The sequence below is a fragment of the Python bivittatus genome, unplaced genomic scaffold (genome assembly GCF_059951505.1).
Source record: "Python bivittatus isolate LINGU-HERP-01145 unplaced genomic scaffold, Pbiv_v1 ctg000980_np1212, whole genome shotgun sequence".
Lineage (NCBI taxonomy): Eukaryota > Metazoa > Chordata > Lepidosauria > Squamata > Pythonidae > Python > Python bivittatus.
Window position 1 is genome coordinate 43,783,219 of NW_028277125.1, and position 18,308 is coordinate 43,801,526.

The window sequence follows — 18,308 nt, forward strand, 5'->3', positions numbered from 1 at the left end:
CTGGGTTGCTATCTTGCTGATCATTTGACCTTCAGCTAGCAGCTGTAGCCAGTCTGGGTGGGGTTTGGGAGGACAAAACTTCAGTAATGATCTATCTGGGAAAATCAGGGGCCATCATGTCTGCAGGAACTCACAGGAAGTGCCAGTATTTCAGGATATCAAGGACTTGCCCATAGGGAGCTCCTTCAGGGGTAACAGCCACTCAAGTCAAGGTCAGGAATCCCCTGGGAATGACTTCCCTCACCAGCCATTGTAAATCCCAGGGGTGTCGTGATACTCCTTGCTGGCATCCTGACCCCCTGGAGGAGCTCAGAAACGGGTGCTCTGATAGCGCAGCCTGCGAATCTCAGAGACTCCATCGTCCCGGCAGTACAAGTCCCTACCGGGACTTTGTGCCAGTCACCGGCCTCCTGCTCCCCCGCCTCCCCCAGCACTGCTGCTGGTGCTGCTGGTGCTGCCTGAGCTGGAACTGCTGCAACGATCCTCATAGATAGAAATCTCAATCTGAAGGCAAGAAGATAAGGACACCAAACAAATGCATGAAAATCCTGCTCCGTCCCATATTCAGCCAAGGAGGCCCTCTCTCAAATATACACATCCTCCTGGAACTCAAAGTCAGTTTACATTACTGGCTAAGCAGGTATGGAGACATTATGTTAGTCATGCCACTTGCTCTCTCTCCTCACCCTTTTCTTTTGTTCTTTCACACATACATACACCCATACACGTACACACAGGGAGCAGATCACCTTACCTCTTTTCCCAAGCCAAGCTACTGGTCAGTGTCTGTTCACACACACATCACAGCCAAATCCCAAGGTTGGCAAACCAGTGCAGAGTTAAGTCTTCAGTCAATGTGGAGTTCATCCTCCTTTGCCTTACTCTTCAGTAGTTCAGGTGAGCAGAAAGAGCTACAGAACTACAGTAGTCTGCCTAGCTTCTAGGGACTCAACCTCTCAAGTTACACAAAATACCTGAAGACTTAGCAGTTGCACGCACACAGTTTGGTAACCTTGGTCAGTTTTAACCCATTTTCAGAGTTTGCAATAAAGTTAATTCAGCAACCAACTTAAATGTATTGTGCAAGGGAGATATGAGCCATGTTGGGGCAAGAATAGTGAAAACAAAAAGGTATGCCTCTGAAAGATGCAGGATTGACTTACCACTTCATTTCACTTCATGGCAAATTAGACAATAGTTACCCAGATCAACTGTACACTGTGTGAAAATGTACCTATATGTTTTATCTGGCATCAACGGATGCCTTCTTCTGAAATAACCCTTCCCAGTATCATGGCCTCCAGATGTATTAGACACTATAGCCAGGCCAGGCTGTCTATACAGTAGTAATGAAAGTTGTAGTCTTACCCACCCAGAGGATGCTAAATATTAAAATGATAGAAAGTGGTAAAAATGTTTTCAACCATCCTAACTTCTCATTATTTCCCTACCACCTTTTTTTCCGAATCGGAGTCCCTCTCAGAGTCTTAATCAGGCCTGGGGAATGCATGGTAAACTATAGGAAGAACCTGAATAATTTCTATCTCCTGTATAGTGTAGGCGTCTTCCCTCAGTGTCACATCTATGCATTTTATGGCATTACTGATTGAACAATATTTATTTATTTAATTGCTAGGTTTCTATGCCACTTCCTACAGGAGCTCACAGTAGATTACAAGGAGATCTTCCTTAACTATCCAACAATAACGACTCTGTGAGAGCTTGGACGCGCATGTGTGACTGGTCCAAAGTCACCCTGTGAGCCTCCATGGTTAAGGGTGGACTTGAACCCAGGACTCCCCATTCCTAGACTACTGCACCAGACATCATTGGGCTGGTGAAATCATCTGTCCTATTGTAAATGTGAGCACCTTTGAGAATCACTATCACCACAATATTTTACAGAGATAGATAGATAGATAGATAGATAGATAGATAGATAGATAGATAGATAGATAGATAGATAAAATCCACCATGACCCCATAAATCAGACCTAGCTAGTTAGTTTTAGGCAGTCATGTATTTTGTTTTCATCCCTGACATCAACCAAGGATACAACTCTCATGCCCCGCTCCACTGGGTCTGTCAGCAGAAGCCCTCGTGGGGCATAGATTTTCTCATTCTGCTCCTGGATATACTTGGAGATCTTCTTCAGAACCTGAAGAAATAATTAGAACCAATCAGGACCAAGTGAATGCCCATTTCATGTCCACAGATAATAAGTAGTATAAACCTGAGAAGGTATAAACAAGTTCCAAGTTTTCTTAGAGATTGTGCATTATTATAAAAATGAAAAAAAAATCTTGGCTCACTGATAAGTGCACTTATTTATCCATCATGTTTTATATGTGCACTTACAATATTTTAGGGACTTTCCTCAGTTACAGTTACTATAACACATACAGGCTGTAGCAACCTGCTTTTTTTCCTTGCCATGTCCTCATGATATTGCCTTCATCTCACTCCCTTAAAGCCATCCTTAGCTGTTCCAGTGTTAGAGTTTTTCCTTTTAAGTTGGGGGCAAGCCATGACAGCTTTTTCATGGGTGCTTCATCAACCATTCAGTCAGTGTGACAGTCAGGTGACTCTTAAGAGGAGGGATCAGCCCAGTGTCTTTTGGTCATTGTAGGCTGGTGCAGACCTGCTCCCCTCACCACTCCAGTCCCTGGGCACTGTCTTCAAACTTGTTTTGTTTGGAATATCAAGAGAGTTTCCTTTTTTTTCCAAGCCAGGATTTCAATCGTACTTGCCAGGCCTCTAAGCCAATCCCCAGCCAAACAGGAGCTAATCAGTGAAGCTGAAGAGAGAGAAGTCTAACACTAACACTAACACACACACACAGACACACACACAAAATCAATCAATCTCTCTCTCTCTTGCTTCATAGTGCAGTTCTTTCCATGCCTGTCAGGTGACAGTCATCCTCCTTCTGAACATGGGTTTCATGCTATCCCAAAATATTATTATTTTGGAATCCCATTAAAAATGTGGCCAAAATGGCACTAAAACCTGTATCCAATATACCTGTGCAAAACACAAAACCAGAGTGAGGTATGACAGATCTATCAAAACTCACCTCTTCCTCCAGCCACAGCCCATGTTGCAAAGAGAGATTGATGGACGTTTCCCTGCTGGCTAGTGACATTTGTGGGGAGTAAGTCAAACAAAGTCAGGGGGATCCATACCTACTCTCCTTAACATGCCCTATATACCATAAACAAGGACAGCCTCATTTGCCAGCATTCTGCCAGTGGCAGGATAGAGATTGTTGTAAAATGGATTAGACTTCTACCAGCAAAATAATTGGATGGTAGCACTTTAAATCAGCCTTGAAAAAGAACCCTTAGTTATATAATTAAGAAACAGATTGTATGGTATGCTGTGCAAATAAGGGCAAATTGATTGGCCACCACAAAGACAGTGCAGAAAGTTGTCAGGTAGGACAGTTCTTCACCCTCCCTGTCAGATCAGGCTGGACGCAGACAATAATTTCTATTGAAAGGATTTTGAGAGAGGTTTTGCATCCCACCAAATGCATGCATATTTCTTCTATCCTTATCAACTCAGATCAAACATGTTTTACAGATTTTGGAAGCAATCCAAAAATTGGTCAAATAATTTTAACAATCTGGAAACTGGAATAGATGCACAGTGAGTGGTGTGGTGGTGCCTTTAAATAATCTTTAACTGTCTCTAAAAAAATTAATAAAGTAGGCCAAATGGACCAGTGGCATATTCTTGTTCATCCCTTTTGCATTGTAAAGTAGACAATTTCTTGAAAGATGCTACAAAGGGAGGGCCTTAAAATACTACATGGCCCTTCTATCTCCCATAATATTTTTAAAGATACCACCATGCTGTGTGGTATGCTAAAGATGGCTATATATGATGAAAAGCACAGATCAGAGTGTGAAAAGAAGGGAATCTCTGATTAGATTTTAAAAAAAAAAAACTAATGGGGAGGGTATTAAAATGAATTGTAATGCTGTTAATGCAGAATTAAATTGTCATTGTAATGCAGGTAGAAGTTTTTTTTCCTTCCTTAGACTATTTCCTTGATCTAAATACCCCTTCATCTACTATTTGCCCCACTAATAATAATATACACAAGTAAAAGCATGCTTCAGTGGACATAGAACATTTGAGGAAGGTAATAAGACAAAGAATGTGAAAAATATATCTTTAAAACCAAACCTTAAAAGCACTGAAATCCCAATGCAGTTATATCCATCAGAACCACTTTGAAGGATGAAAAGGACAATTTTGGAAGATTTAATCACATAGCTCCTGTATCATGTCTATTTCAGCCTTTTAGTATGCCACTGTGCATTATTTATTTCAATAATTTTGTAAAATTAAAATAGTTATATTGATATTGTTGCATTTCCCTACTTTGGGGCCCCTTAATACGGGATATTAAACACCTATTATATTAATTATTGTAGTTGCTCTATTATGTCCTCCAAACCTTCTCATAGTGGGTTTCCATGCAAAGAAAGATGAAATAGGCTGTGGCACAGGCCAGACATCCCTCCAGGTAGGAGCTGCCCCCAATTTTCTCAGCCTCCGCATAGAAGTTGTTCAGGGTCTTCACTGTTTCCTCAAAAAGTTGCCGTTCAATCTTTGGAAGGGGAAAAGAGAGGAAGTGACGTAAGAGTGATATGCAGGATGTCATTTTAATGACTACTGGTGTTCTCCCTTCATGCAGATGCCAAAAGGGAGAACAGAGACATTGGTAGATCAAAAGAAGAGATGCTGCAAGAAGCAATCATGTATGTGCAAGCATTCATACTTTTGAAAGAAATTGCATTTATACTATGTAGTTAACATGTGATTGCAACAATTAACTAATTAGGAAAAATCCCTCAAAGTGTCAGACGTATTCACAACTCTTCAGATACTCAACCACACCCTCTGCACTCAGTTACTAGCTAACAGCAGAACTTCAAGGACTCATTGTGGTTAGATAAGAGCATTATTGCAAACTCTGTCTATGCAAAAGGTCAGCTACTACAGAATTCAGAAATCTAACCTTGTGTGGATGTGTGGGTGCATGTACCCAGGGATTAAATCCTAGGACTCATTTGTGGCAACAGACACTTTGTTGCTCTTTTTCTCAGACTGGAATGTGGAGGGCACCTGCATCCTGTTTACATAACAGTCATGCCTGGTCTGAAATTCTTTGGTTTCTACTTTGCCATGTCAGCCCTTCCACAAAGAAGTAATGTACATGTAGATCCAGTGGGGCCCGGGAGTGTGCCTTCTCCATAGCTGCTCTGGCCTTTTACAATAGCTTCCCAACTGAGATTTGGGAGGGCACCCTAATAGCCTTCCAGAAGGTGATGAAGACCTGGCTCTTCCCCCAAGCATTGGGCTAGGATGGAGTTGAGTCAAGGGGTCAGTAGTATGGGTGATTATGGCCCATTTGTGGGAAGGGTACAGTGTGTTTTTATGGCTTGTTGTGAACTGCCTAGGATCATTGGATTAGACAGGCAGCCATATAAGTTCTTTAAATACATAGTTAGAAAGCCACTGAAACAGTCATAGAACATTAGTGGGACATCATAGCTTAATCTGACCTTCATACTGGTTTGATATATTTGATACTAGTTTGATATATTTGATACTAGATACTGGTTTGATATATTTAATTGACTGGGTTTAATCTGACCTCCAATCTAGATACTGGTTTGATATAAAAGTTTGCTATACAGTGTGAGAGTATGAGCCATGAGAACCACATGAAATAACAGATTGTACCCGACTGTCCAATTCAGGAGGGAATTTGGTCTGGAACTGACAGATGGTCCCATCACTGTAGTCTCGCTGTATAAAAACCTTGGTAGCCAATGAAGCACTCCTCCGCAGTTCTTGAAGATTGTGGACCTGAAGAAAATTAAAGGTAGGAGGTTGCAACAAGAGAAAATCCTACTATAGTTGTGGTGGGAGCTCACACTGTATACATGGACTTCTTTTCATTCCTGGATTGCTCTGTGCTTCACTGTGTACTTCTCTTCATTCTTCACAGAGACAAACCTAATTCTCCCCTAATCACATTGCATACCAAAGTCCTCCCCAAGATCATTTATCCACTAATATGCTTGTTTTGTTTTGTTTGTTGTCTTAGAGGGGAAATGTTAAAGAGTAAGTGGAGAAGTCCAAGGGAAACATGTTCTATAACATAGTAAGGGAGCAATGCAATATGGACAGCATCACAAAAGAGTAAGTGTGTTACCCCATTAAAGACATCTTAGAACATTTAATCTTATACATCTCAATTGCTTAATCAACCATTTAAGAATCATCAGTTATTCTTGAAGGCACTGAGAAGCTACTTAATTATCAGGCTTGTTTAAGAAAAATTGTAAGTGGCCTAACTAAGCAGACTCAATGATTTCTGCTTCTACGGAGAAAATTCATACCATCAGCACCACTCAAATGGAAGGTCATTCAACTGTATCCCAGTCACGCAGTCATTGATCACTACATATAAGTAGGGACAGTTGGGATTGGGACAATCTCTAACTAGCACCAACATCCACATTAAAATGCATATTAATTATAAAAGTAATTGGGATATGGGTGGAATGCTGAATTTGTTTTTAAATGATGTTTCATGAGTCACTGCAGGCACCATCTTCAAAGTGTGTTTCTTTTTGTATAAGCAAGGATACCTTTTCTGACTGCTATCTGCAGGTGCTTTTAGGTATGTACTTCAGTTAAGAAGGTGAATCTGCATATTTTTATATGAAAAATATTACTCTACTACCTAATTACATAGAGAAATACCTTCTTAATTAGCCAAAATGTAGACAATGAAAGTAGTCTTTAATTTTACATTTCCATACTACACGCCCCAAAAAGCATTAAAAGATCTTTTATGAGGCTGTGATACAGAACACCAATATCCCACTATTCCTTCATTCTAGCTTTCTTCGCATTCAAATAGCAGACACAGAGTGGTCCAAATCCAGTTCTGATTGGGATCATCAGAACTTGGTTCTCATTATAACTATGGGGTATGTCAAGCTGAAAGAATATGACTTTCCTCAAATCACTCAGTAAGCTAAGTGGGGATACAACTGGATTTCAATCGCAGTTATCTATATTTGAGCCCATCATAAAAGATCATGTTCTCACAACACCCTGAATTATGCACTAACTAACTACATTTATTCTAGTATATTATTATTGAGATGGGACGGAGTTCATTTGTTAACTAATGTCACATAACAGAAAATAATTTAAATTAGTAAGCTGAATGAAGATGTTCAGGCATTGTGTTACAGAAGATGAGAAGGTACTGAATATTTAGCTTTTGATAAACATTAAAAAATAAAATAACTATATTTTTGTCTATATATTTATGTATATATTTGCTTTCAAGTGAGTACAACTTAATGAAATACAATCAGGGTTAAAACAAAACAAGCCTAAATATCAAAGATTACACCAAAAGATAGTGTTGTGGACAAATCATTCTGTGTTATGGAGTTTTGTGGTGTGACACCCCCCCCCCCCCCCATACAGGCATGGCATAGAGAAAGTGGACAGGAAGTCTCATAATGTTAAGGTCTGGGAACACTCAGCATAGATGATTGGAAGAAGATTCAGAACAGACCCAACTATTTTTTTCCCAAGTTGATAAAAACCATATAGAACTCATTAGTATTACCATGACATGATGACTAGTATTTTAGGTGGGTTTAAAAAGCTATTTAATCAATTCATGAAGGACAGCCTAAGAGCAATCAGTTCTGAAGACTCAATGCTGCCTTTAGGTTTATTTATTTCTTACATTAAATTATATGCTGTCTCCTCCTCAGAGTTGAGTTGGTTCAGAATAAAATAAAAGCCTGTGAAATCATAACATTGGACCAAAATGGGCTAGGAAGGCTATTTTTATGTTTTTAAAATTCCAACAAGTTTTATTAGTCTAAATATGAGGCCATCCAGTTCAATAAAACTTCCTAGGTATTTAGAAAACTAGCAGATGTACTGGATTTCAGAGCAACCCTGGTTTCCCTCAGTAGGAATTGGACCTGTTTATCTTATTTTGAGCTTAGATGGAAATCTTCCAAGAAACTGAAGATTGAAATTAATATCTTTGGGAATGGAAGAGAGTTTGAAGTTAGATGACTGTAAAAACAACTGCCTATTCTTTTGTAAATTGGGGGGAGGGGAGAGAATTCAGTGTGCTTCATGTACTTACGTGCTTTTCTTATTTCAAAGTCTAAGGATATCTCACTGAGTCTTTAACAAGCTGCTTCTACTCCCTTCCACCACCACCCATGCCCCCAGGAACTGTTGCTCTTCCCTTAGCAACAAGCAAGCTTTTGGCTATTTCTGCTCCGACTCAGATTGATTTTTCTGCTCAGGGATGCATCTTCTATTGACAAACAGGATCCTATTGGCTGGGATGGGAAGGTGGGAAATATGGAGCAAGAGCAACAGTGATCGTGACAAAATCACTGAGGGATGGGGCTCTTGCTAGGGGCTGACTTGGAAAGAGTTCTGAAAACAGGATAGAGCACCTTTAGAGAAAACACTGCAAAATCTTTTTCCCTTCCTCCCCCACCCCCTGTATTTTTTAACCTTATACCAAACAATAAATCATTTTGGGGACCTGCCTATGAGTCTATAATTCATCAATTTGAATAATGCCCCCCTTTATTCTAGGAAATCATGGCACATGTATCTCTTTTTCTCCCCTATTCACAAAAGCCAGAACTAAAACCAAATCCAAAGCACAAGACATAAGGCAGCCTTACCCAACCTGGTTCCCTCGAGACACCATAACTATCATCCCACAAGCATGGCTATTGGTCAGGCTGCTACCACAGTCCAGCTCAGGAGTGTTTCCTCAGGCCTCTGACTTTCTGTCTATCTCTGGTGAATGTTACCATGTGTTCAGGGAAACCCATTGATTCACAGCTGAGCAAAGGGCCACCTGCTCCTCTTAACAATAGCCTGCCTTGGTTTCTGCTCCATGATTGCTGAACAAGAACAATTTACATTGTAAGGGGGGAAAAATCAGGCAATTAGCTTTGGAATGAGCAATGGCACTCTCAGCCCTCAAAGAGCCTCAGGTTTCTATACTTCCTTTCTTTATTTAACCTGTACAATTGCTGCAGACACTGGAAACTCAGGAAAAGCAAGAGGCCCTCAGCATAACAAGCCAAGGAACATGGCACTACAACAACCAATAACAGCTAATATTGGGGTGCCTGATGTAAAGCTTCCTGCCGCATCAGGGAGAACACTCACAAACCAGGAAAATCTGGCTGCAGCACCAATGATTCGGCAGAGCTGTAGCCTCCAGTACATGCGTGTTCCACCTTGCCGGCGCTGCTCACCTCAGTTGCCATGTTTTACCAACGTGGCTCAATGCTGTTCCTCCACACGGGAGACTGAAGCTGCGACGATAGCAATTTGGTGAAGACGACGACTCCTTTCCCAGAAAAGGCGCTGTCCCTGGTTCTGTAGGCGGAGGAAGTGCTCAAATCCGAAGCTGCTGCCAGCGGGGGCGGAATCTAGTCTGCTGCGTTGAGGTGGCGCCTGCAGTGGGAAATAGACGCAGAGAGTGTGGTGCTATCCTTGGTCCTGAAACTTGGTATCTGAAAAACAGGAGCTGGAGGCAAGCACCTCATCTAGTGTTGACAACCCATTTCCTAAGCTGATCCCCTAGTAGGTAGCTGAGCTTTGTTGCTCAGGCTGGCTCAGTTAGTGGCATCATAAGGGGAGGGGATCAACAGCTCTAAGTGGGAGCTGCATCCCCCCTCCCCTACATCCCCATGATGGAGGGACGAGATCCAGCTCTGACTCAGGGGAGGGACAGTGAGAGGCGGAGCTGCACAGAGCAAGGAAAAGAACTCAGCTGACGTTCATTTCCTGCTTGTCTTGCAGGAGCTTGCAAGCAAGCAAACAGCACTTTTCACCCCTATGTGTAAGGCTTTGGGTTGCAGTGTTTCTCTGGAAGGTGCTGCAACTACTTCCACTTCCAGAACTCTTCTTTTCTGATCAGGTGAAACCCCAGTACCAGCTGTCGCATAGCTGTCCTCAGTGCCAAAGAAGAACAAGTAAAGAATGTCAGATTGATTCATTTGCTCTGCTAAAATATATCTAAGGTATGGGTTCTTAAGTTTAAACAGAAACAGCAAGGAAACCCGAATTCCATAGCACAAGATTATTAATTCCACAGTCTATATGAATTGTGCAAATTAAATGGTTTTAATGCCTTTGCTTAGTTTGCATAATTGTTCTGCAGACAGCAGAATAATAGCTGTGTATGATACTGAAGACTCTTTCCCTTAAACTTCATTGTAACCTCCATACGGCTTTGGAATTTTCATCAGTTATCTGTTGTTTTCTAAGCCTTATTTTCACATGAAAAAGGGCTATTTTTTCCCTCTTTGAACACGAAAACTGAGGTTCTCAGGAAGTGGAAATCTGCATTCAACATCATACTTGTTTCCCTGCAATCGTTTAGTATCATAAGCTTTATATACTTCTTTCTGCCTATTTTCATTTTCTTTCTAGCTAAGCAATTCATTTTGTTCTCTTCCAGACACTGAACTGTTTAAATTATTGTGACTTCTGTTACGAAAAGATAGGATGTTCTTGAGAGTTCTAAAATCTCATCATTGTTTGACTAGTTATGGCAGGGCATCACATTATTAATATGTAAGCTTGGTGTACATCTCATTAGGAGTTCTGCTTCCACCTTATCTAGCAAGTGAGTGGTGCCAAAGAAAGACTTTAGAAGTTCTCTGCATAGGCAGAAAAGCTTTCTATGGCTAGAGGCACCTTCAACATTTGAAGGAAGGAAGAAGGGAGGGCAGCTGTAGGCAGGGCAAAGGGAGGACTTTACTGCACATTTGAGTGAGACTTGGGTCTTCTATTTTTCTGTAGTTGGAAAAGAAGCGTTGCTGATTTTTAATCTGTTAAACTTAAGTTAGAAGGTATGCTATGGTTTTCATGTATTTTCTGCCTCAAACGAGCAGAAAGTAGAGGTTCTGATTTGCAGCAATCATAGCCAGGGGACACTTCAAGGGACACAAAATAGGGACCCATGAGCTGTTTATGGCCCAGGACCACTTGTTGCTTACTCTGAGTATAATGTATGTTATTCTTAGCTTTCTCTTGACTTCTTATGCTGAGAACTTTGCTCTAAAACTGCTTTTCTATTCCTTTTCATCTGTTGATCCTGTTTTATATATAAACCAAAATAAATCTGACCAGGCTCTAAACTCACTGGACTCAGCCTGCTTTTAAAAGGTACTCTTGTTACACTAGTGTTAAGGCAACTCTGATGCATCTGGGGTATTTATGGCCACGTAAGAGAGAGAGACAAAGTCATAAGCAAACAAATTGCATTACAACCTGACTCACACATCTTGTTAAGACATAATTTAACTATGGATTATCTAATATGCCACAATTGATGAACACTGCACAATGCACTAAATAATAATTTATTATTTCTATACCACAATGGCATCCATGCAACATGCTAAACCAAACAAATCAAAACCACATTATGATTTGTATGTATATTGCATGAGTGAGCAAGATATGCATGCTACTTTGGGAAAAAAGAAAAACATGATGAACCTAACCATTTTAGGTAATTATGTATCTGAGGTTCTACATAATCGTACATATTTAAACAGAGACACATATTTACATAAATAATCCCAGCTTCACGTTTCATTCAATCCAGTATACGTCTCAAGAACCACTTCAACCAATTCTCAAGCCTAGAACATGCTTCCTGTCTCAGCATGAAAGCAAATCTGCCACTCAGCTTCCTTTTTTTTTTTTTCTTTCCACACATTGCTTCCCAGTTACCACAATCAAGGAAAGCCACATGAAAAATAACTTCAAAGGCCTTATAATTCAGGTCAGTACAAAAAGCAAAAAGAATTGCTGAGAAGTCTATCACTTTTGAATGAATTCTTCATCTATCCATCAAAAGTAGATTTTTTAAGCCAATGGCAATCCAACTGCTCACTGACATGAAAAGAACTCCTGTGTCCTATCTGAGTTGATGCTGGCAACATCTGGTCAAAGCAAGAATTACCTGAGGATTGAAATCTACATTTATTAATAATGTACTTTTGTTCAGGAGAGAGTTTAACATTACCAATTCTGGGGCAGGAATCTGCACAGTGCAGCTTACATCTTCGGATGTAATGCTGTTTTTCAGTTAAACATTTTGGAAAGTTAACGTGAAGCTGTGTAGTACAGACTAATGCTAAAGATTTTGGATTAGCTATACCTCAGCTGGTGGCCACAAAAGGTTTGCCTTCTTTGGGCCTAGAAGGTAAACAAGGTCATGGAAAGGAGTTATTATAGGTGCACAGTAAAAGCTACAGTGATGTCACTTGCATCATGACATCATCACACAAATAGCATAAATTATGTAATTTATGTCAGTCATATCATGGTGCAAATGATGTACAGTATGTAATTTGTGTCATTTGTACGATGATGTCATAATGCATATGACATCCCTCACACGCCTATCTCTGTAGATGTTCATGGAAAGAAAGTAGGTTTGGGAACAGCTCTAGGGAAAGACTGCATGTTTAATTATGAGTCAGTGATTAAAGGCTTTGCTGGGATAGGCCCTGTGGGCAATGCATACTCAGTGAGCATGCAGAATGAGAAAGGAAAATCCTTATATTATTGATTATGATTTTCAGAACTTTATCACTCGGATACTCAAAATCCATATTGTGCTTTGTGTATTCAGACTGCTGTATACCTTATGTCAGGTAACTTTCAGTCATTCTGCACTGTCAGTTCGGAGACCAACATAAGAATGATAGGCCTCTACCCTAGGAAGTGTATTGTCTAACAGAGATACAGGTAAATACTTAGCAAGAGATTATATAAGTTCTGAATGACAAGTCACCCCATTATGATTTGGGTAAGAATTAAATCTTCTTGCAGCTCCGATCACTGGGAGACTCAAAGTCAACCCAGAAGATTTTTCTTTGGCTGCTACCATTTCCTCAAAGATGTTACTGTTTAAAAACAAGTTTCCCTGTAGGACATAAGCTGCCTTTGGGAAGGAAGTATGGCTCACAAATCAGTGGCACTCAATGGAAAGGGGAAACTACCAGCAGCAGTACTTTATAACAAGTCATTATGCCTACTCCCTAATGGGCTCAAGCAACACTGTTCGGTTTATAGCTACTACTACAGGACTCATTTCATTGCAGCTACTTTCATAGAATGTAGAGAAGGAATCTTACATAGCTCTAGGATAACCAAAGATGCAGCAAACATTGGAACTCTAGTAAAGAAAAAGAACAAGGGCAATGAGCAACTATTTGTGATCCAGGAGTTTCTCAAAGTATGCAAATGTGCAATATATGTTATTAAGATAAGCACTGAACAAGTTTACACATCTCATCTGTAAAGTAACACTCATCTTTCTCACTGATGCCAGTATCACTTGGGACTAGGGTCCAACCACAGCAATAAACATTATTAAGAACTTGCATTAATTGTTCATATTTAAGAGGTAATAGGAACATCTGCTTCTTTGGCAGTTCCAATTCCCACTCTACAAAATAGGAAGAATACTTGTGCCATCCCAGCAACTTGCTTTGATCTGTAAGCCATTGAGCTGAGCCACCAGCTTATGTAATCACACAGAAGGTCCAATGTTTGAGGTCTCCAGTCTTCTGGGGTTGGGAGACACATCTGGAACATTGGGAAACATTCAAGACTGCTGTGATGAGAGGCTTACCCCTTCAGAAAAGAGCCTCCATCTTTGGTGTAGCCAGTCACAAATTACCCATTTATTAGAAAGTAAATTAGTAAGGTTGTTCCCTACCACACCCATTAGCCTCAGGATGCTCCCTACTACTCCAGCTTATCTTTCTGGGCAGAAGAATATACTTCCAGACAAAACACTAGGATGCAACCATCCCTTATTATACTTAAAGAATATCTATTGGAGTCATGCAGGCCCAAAGTACATTCCTGAAGGTAGAGATAAAACAAGCAGTATCCCTTAGTTTTATCTCTACCTTCAGGAATGTACTTTGGGCCTGCATGACACCAACAGATATTGGAGGGTTCCTGCTTGCTTTATCTCATGCCTGTATCACTCTTTTGTATTTTAAAACAACATTTTTAAGGCAGGGCAGGAAGCCTGGTGGGCATCTCTCACCCTTCTGGAAACCATCTTCCTCTTCATTCTCTCCTGAGGAAGCTGCCTTTTCAAAGCTATCAGGAAAGGCACAATGAAGTAAAGTGAAACCCAGTATCCACTCATTCAAGCATCTTGGCATTTTGAAGTGAAGACTTCATGGGGGCAACTTCAAGGCATGAGCACATGGGGCCTGAGCATGTGGGAATGGAATGTGTGTGTATATGTGATGTGTCACACTGTGTGTGCATGTGGGAATGTTGTATGATTATTTGTGAACATAGATCTGGGCAAGCACATTTAAAGCTGTATGACCACAGCAGTGCAGGGCCACCCAGCGTGGGCTGTTTATGCATAGGCTTGGTTGGAGCTAGTTTGGGCCTTGGGCTGAAACAGGTTCACCATTTCTTGCTTTAGTATTACTTTGCAGGGCTGGTCATAATCTACAGTAAATGGGGTCCCAAATGTTAATTGGTAAATCTGGCTTCAGTGTGTTCAGCTCAGCTAATTTCAAGGGTTTTGTTATGCCTTGTAAAATAATTGGGTTACTTGGGTTACGCTGGCTTAATTAGTATGTTGTGCCAATGCGGCCACCAAAGCTACCTGGTTCCCCCTTTTCTCTTTCTATAACAATCTCATAGACACACTGATCACCTCTATTCCTGTACCACGTGTCTGTCATTCCATCCATGGTGTTAACCACAAGTCTTCTCCAGCTGGCAAAAGGGATATGTTCTATGGTTTCTATAGCAACACTTCTGCCTTTGGATCCATGAATAAGAGATTCCCAGTGACACACTCACCATGGTCTGCAACTCTTTTCTTGAAGCAGACATATGGTTCTATTATTCAATTTTTGAGTTCTTTTTCTCCAAGAGAAGAAAGAAATGACTTGTACAAAACACCATGCCCCAGGTATCTACTTCCTAGTCCCTTGCTTGTTTGTTGCAGTGAAACTTTGCTACAAGGAGAAAAAAAGTGAGACTATTCTTTATTGATAAGGGCTGCATATCCAGGACTGTGATGCAATCTCAGTGCTACCCTACTCACCTAAATACAGCAGCATTTGGCAGATTGCCAAATGAAACATCTTGTCAGCAAGATGGAATTTCTATAGCTTATGGCCACTCACCTCCAAACCTTTCACTGCTAGCCTGTTATACTATAAAATATTTCAGAAGACAAATCTGGCAGAGTTGAACTCCATCCTCTTCTTTCAACCAGGCATCTGAAATATACACCAGGTCAGCACTGTCATCCAGGATTAAACCTTGGATAAAATATGTTTTACTAGCAACTGACCTGGTTTTCAAGTTGGAGGAGCCACCATCACTGTCACCTTGACTTCCTTGGTTAGGCTATAATCTGAAAGGAAGTGAAGCTAGTCATCAACTTGCTCCCCTTTTTTTTCAGGGGCCAAGTTGTGCTCTCCCACTTATTTATTAGAAGCTTATATGGCTGCCCATCTTATACAAGATAATCCTAGGCAGCTCACAATAATAATCAGTAAAAGCAGAATAAATAAAACCAACCAAACCATATTTCTCAACCACAGCACTGTAATGTCCCATACACTCTTGCATTTGCTGGGGTCACTATCCTAGCTCCAAGCCTGGGTCAAGAGCCAGGTCTTCACAGCACTCTGGAAGGCTAATAGGGTGGAGGTTCTCTGAACCTCAGAGGTGAGGCTATTCCAAAGGGTAGGGGCTGTCACAGAAAAGGCATGTCTCCAAGGTCCCACCAGATGGCAATATTTAAGGGAAGGGACCTGGAGTGCACCCATCCTGTCTAACCTGGTAGAATGGGCAGGGAGAGGCGGTCCCACAAACAACCTGGCCCCAAGTCATATTTATTTAAGTTAAATAAATACATATACATAAGCCTACAAAAATAAAAAGTGGGGTGCGCTTGGTTCCAAAGCCACCCAGAAGGGCAGCTTTTTCTGGAGCAAAATTTTGGCAGCAAGCCTACCAGGGCTGAGCTCTTGAACTCAAGCAGCTGATGAAATCCTGGGCAATCCTCTGCTGGAAGCATGCAGTCCAAGGCTTGAATGTATGAGGAAACTGCTTTTCCACAGGTAGCAGGCAGATGGTAGAATGCACTTTCCCTCTCTCACCATCTAGCTGGGCCAAGTGGTATTCTCTCAGGGGGGAAAGAATAGAATTGCACTTGAACATATCAAGCTTATTACGTCAGGTTCAGACTGTTGGGCTATTTAAACTATATTATCTATTCAGAGACAGAGGTCTTCCTATTTCTTTTGATGGAGATTCCAGAAACCTCACATAGGGTCTTCTATATGCAAGGCAATACACTGATATATGGTCTTCCCATCATCTGGGCTTCCCACAGAAGAAACAACCCACAATTCTTAACCCTAATAAAAAAAACTTGAGAGTCAGTGTGTATGTGATCAGTAGAACAGTCACTCTGTTGCTTCCTAAAACCTTCATCAGCACTTCCCCCGCCCCCTGCCAAAAAATTGGATGCAGGACTGGTAGGAATCTATTTAGCCACACTGAATAATTAGTTCTTGTCTAAAACAAATGCAATCTGTTGAACCAGGATATTATCTCAAAGCCTACGAAACATAATTATGCATTGTGAAAAATACAGAATATTTATTAACTTCTGGGGGAGTAATGGTGGATTGAAGACAGCTCTGTTTTTGCAGAGCCAACAACTGCGGCAATTAAGAGGGGCCGGCAAAAAGTTCGGCTCTTCAGAACCATCTCTGGACAAAGAAGATGACCGGATCACCCACAAGTACTCCTTACAGAGGCTGCCTGTGAAGAGATCGCAGTCTAGCAATCTCCAGTAGCTGGAGTGCTCTGGGAGTCATGGAAACCATCGAGCACAAGCCACAGTTCGGAGCCTCCAAAGAGACGCTAGACTTGCTTTCACTTCCTCTTTTAATTAACATCAGAAATTACTTATTAGCCATTTACTTGGGAATTAAAAACCTTCTGAAAGGCAAGTTGCTGTACACTGGGAGAATTTCCTTCTATCCCGGGAGAAAGAAGATTTAAGTAAGTTTAAAGATTTTTAAAAAATTAACTTTTGGAAGACAGCAAAAGGAAGTTAAGAATGTTGGCTGTGGACAGTTAAGGGGCCAGATGGAGTTGAAAGAATAGCTTTTTTATGGGCTATTTTAAATTTTATAAAAATACAGCAGATGATTTTGGAATTAACTGTAAGAAAATTTATTGTGGGAAAGTTTTGGCTCTGAAAATAACCAAAAGATAAGATTGGGCTTTGAAGGTTAACTACAGGGAACCAGAGAGCAATTAAAGGAAAAGATACTGTACTTCCTAACATAAGGGAGGAACATTGTTTTACTATAGAAGAATTTAAATTTATTTGGAAACAATGTGTTCAGGACTTATTTTTAAAACTGGATCTAACAGAGGTTATAGAAGAAGAAAAGATTCTACTGGATAAAACAGAAGCTGAGGATGATTTGAATAGGGATTTTAAAATGGGCTGCAAAGAATTGCCAGACTACAAAAGAGATATGGAAGATATAGAAAAAGATGTTGTGGATTTGAAAATGGACTTTAAAATATTTGACTACAAGAGTAACATGGAGAAAGAAGTTGTAATGGATATACAAACTATGCTGGCTGATGTTTTAACAATTAAAAGAGATATCCTGATTATAAATTAAAAGAGTGACTTGGAGAGTTATCTTATTTTGGATCCACAGAACGGAAGTACTAAATTTCTGAAGTTGCTACTGAAAAGAGACAGGGAGAATCACTATGTGGGACTTTATTTGAAGAAGTGACTAAAGATTAAGCCTCTGTCAAAAAAAAGATTTAATCTTAGTTAAAAAAAAAAATCCAATAATGGTAGCCCAAAATCAAAATTTTTACAATTTAACCCTGGTGAAATAAGTCCACTTTGAATTCCTTTTTCTTCTTCTTAAAAGGAATTCAAAGTGGACTTATTTCACCAGGGTTAAATTGTATAAATGTTGATTTTGGGCTATTGTTATTGGCTTTTTTTTTTTTTTTTTAACTAGGATTGAAAGACGAGGTAAAGTTTTTTTTCATATAGGGATAAATCTTTTTCCTCCTACTTGGTAGAGAAAGTTTTGGGTTAGAATGTAAAAGGGATCTATTGGATCTAGTTTAAAAT

The 18,308-nt window shown here is 40.3% G+C and overlaps 1 protein-coding gene across 1 annotated transcript; it reads right to left on the reverse strand.

Annotated features, from left to right (window-relative positions):
* Positions 1-220: 220 nt before the first annotated feature.
* GOLGA7B (golgin A7 family member B) lies at positions 221-9,594 on the reverse strand. The gene is made up of 5 exons (XM_007419924.3): positions 9,358-9,594; positions 5,762-5,887; positions 4,470-4,622; positions 2,058-2,159; positions 221-504 (listed from the first exon to the last, which is right to left on the reverse strand). The coding sequence occupies exons 1-5, from the start codon at positions 9,367-9,369 to the stop codon at positions 400-402; spliced, it is 498 nt and encodes a 165-aa protein (XP_007419986.1). The 5' UTR covers positions 9,370-9,594; the 3' UTR covers positions 221-399.
* Positions 9,595-18,308: the final 8,714 nt, after the last annotated feature.

Bases quoted from the DNA above. Each gene is read 5' to 3' on its own strand.
- GOLGA7B (XM_007419924.3), bottom strand. The intron at 4,623-5,761 runs GTACAATCTGTT...CCCCTTCCAAAG, and splicing joins CTCCTGAATTGGACAGTCGG to ATTGAACGGCAACTTTTTGA. The intron at 505-2,057 runs GTATCCTTGGTT...TCTTGCCTTCAG, and splicing joins TGGAGCGGGGCATGAGAGTT to ATTGAGATTTCTATCTATGA.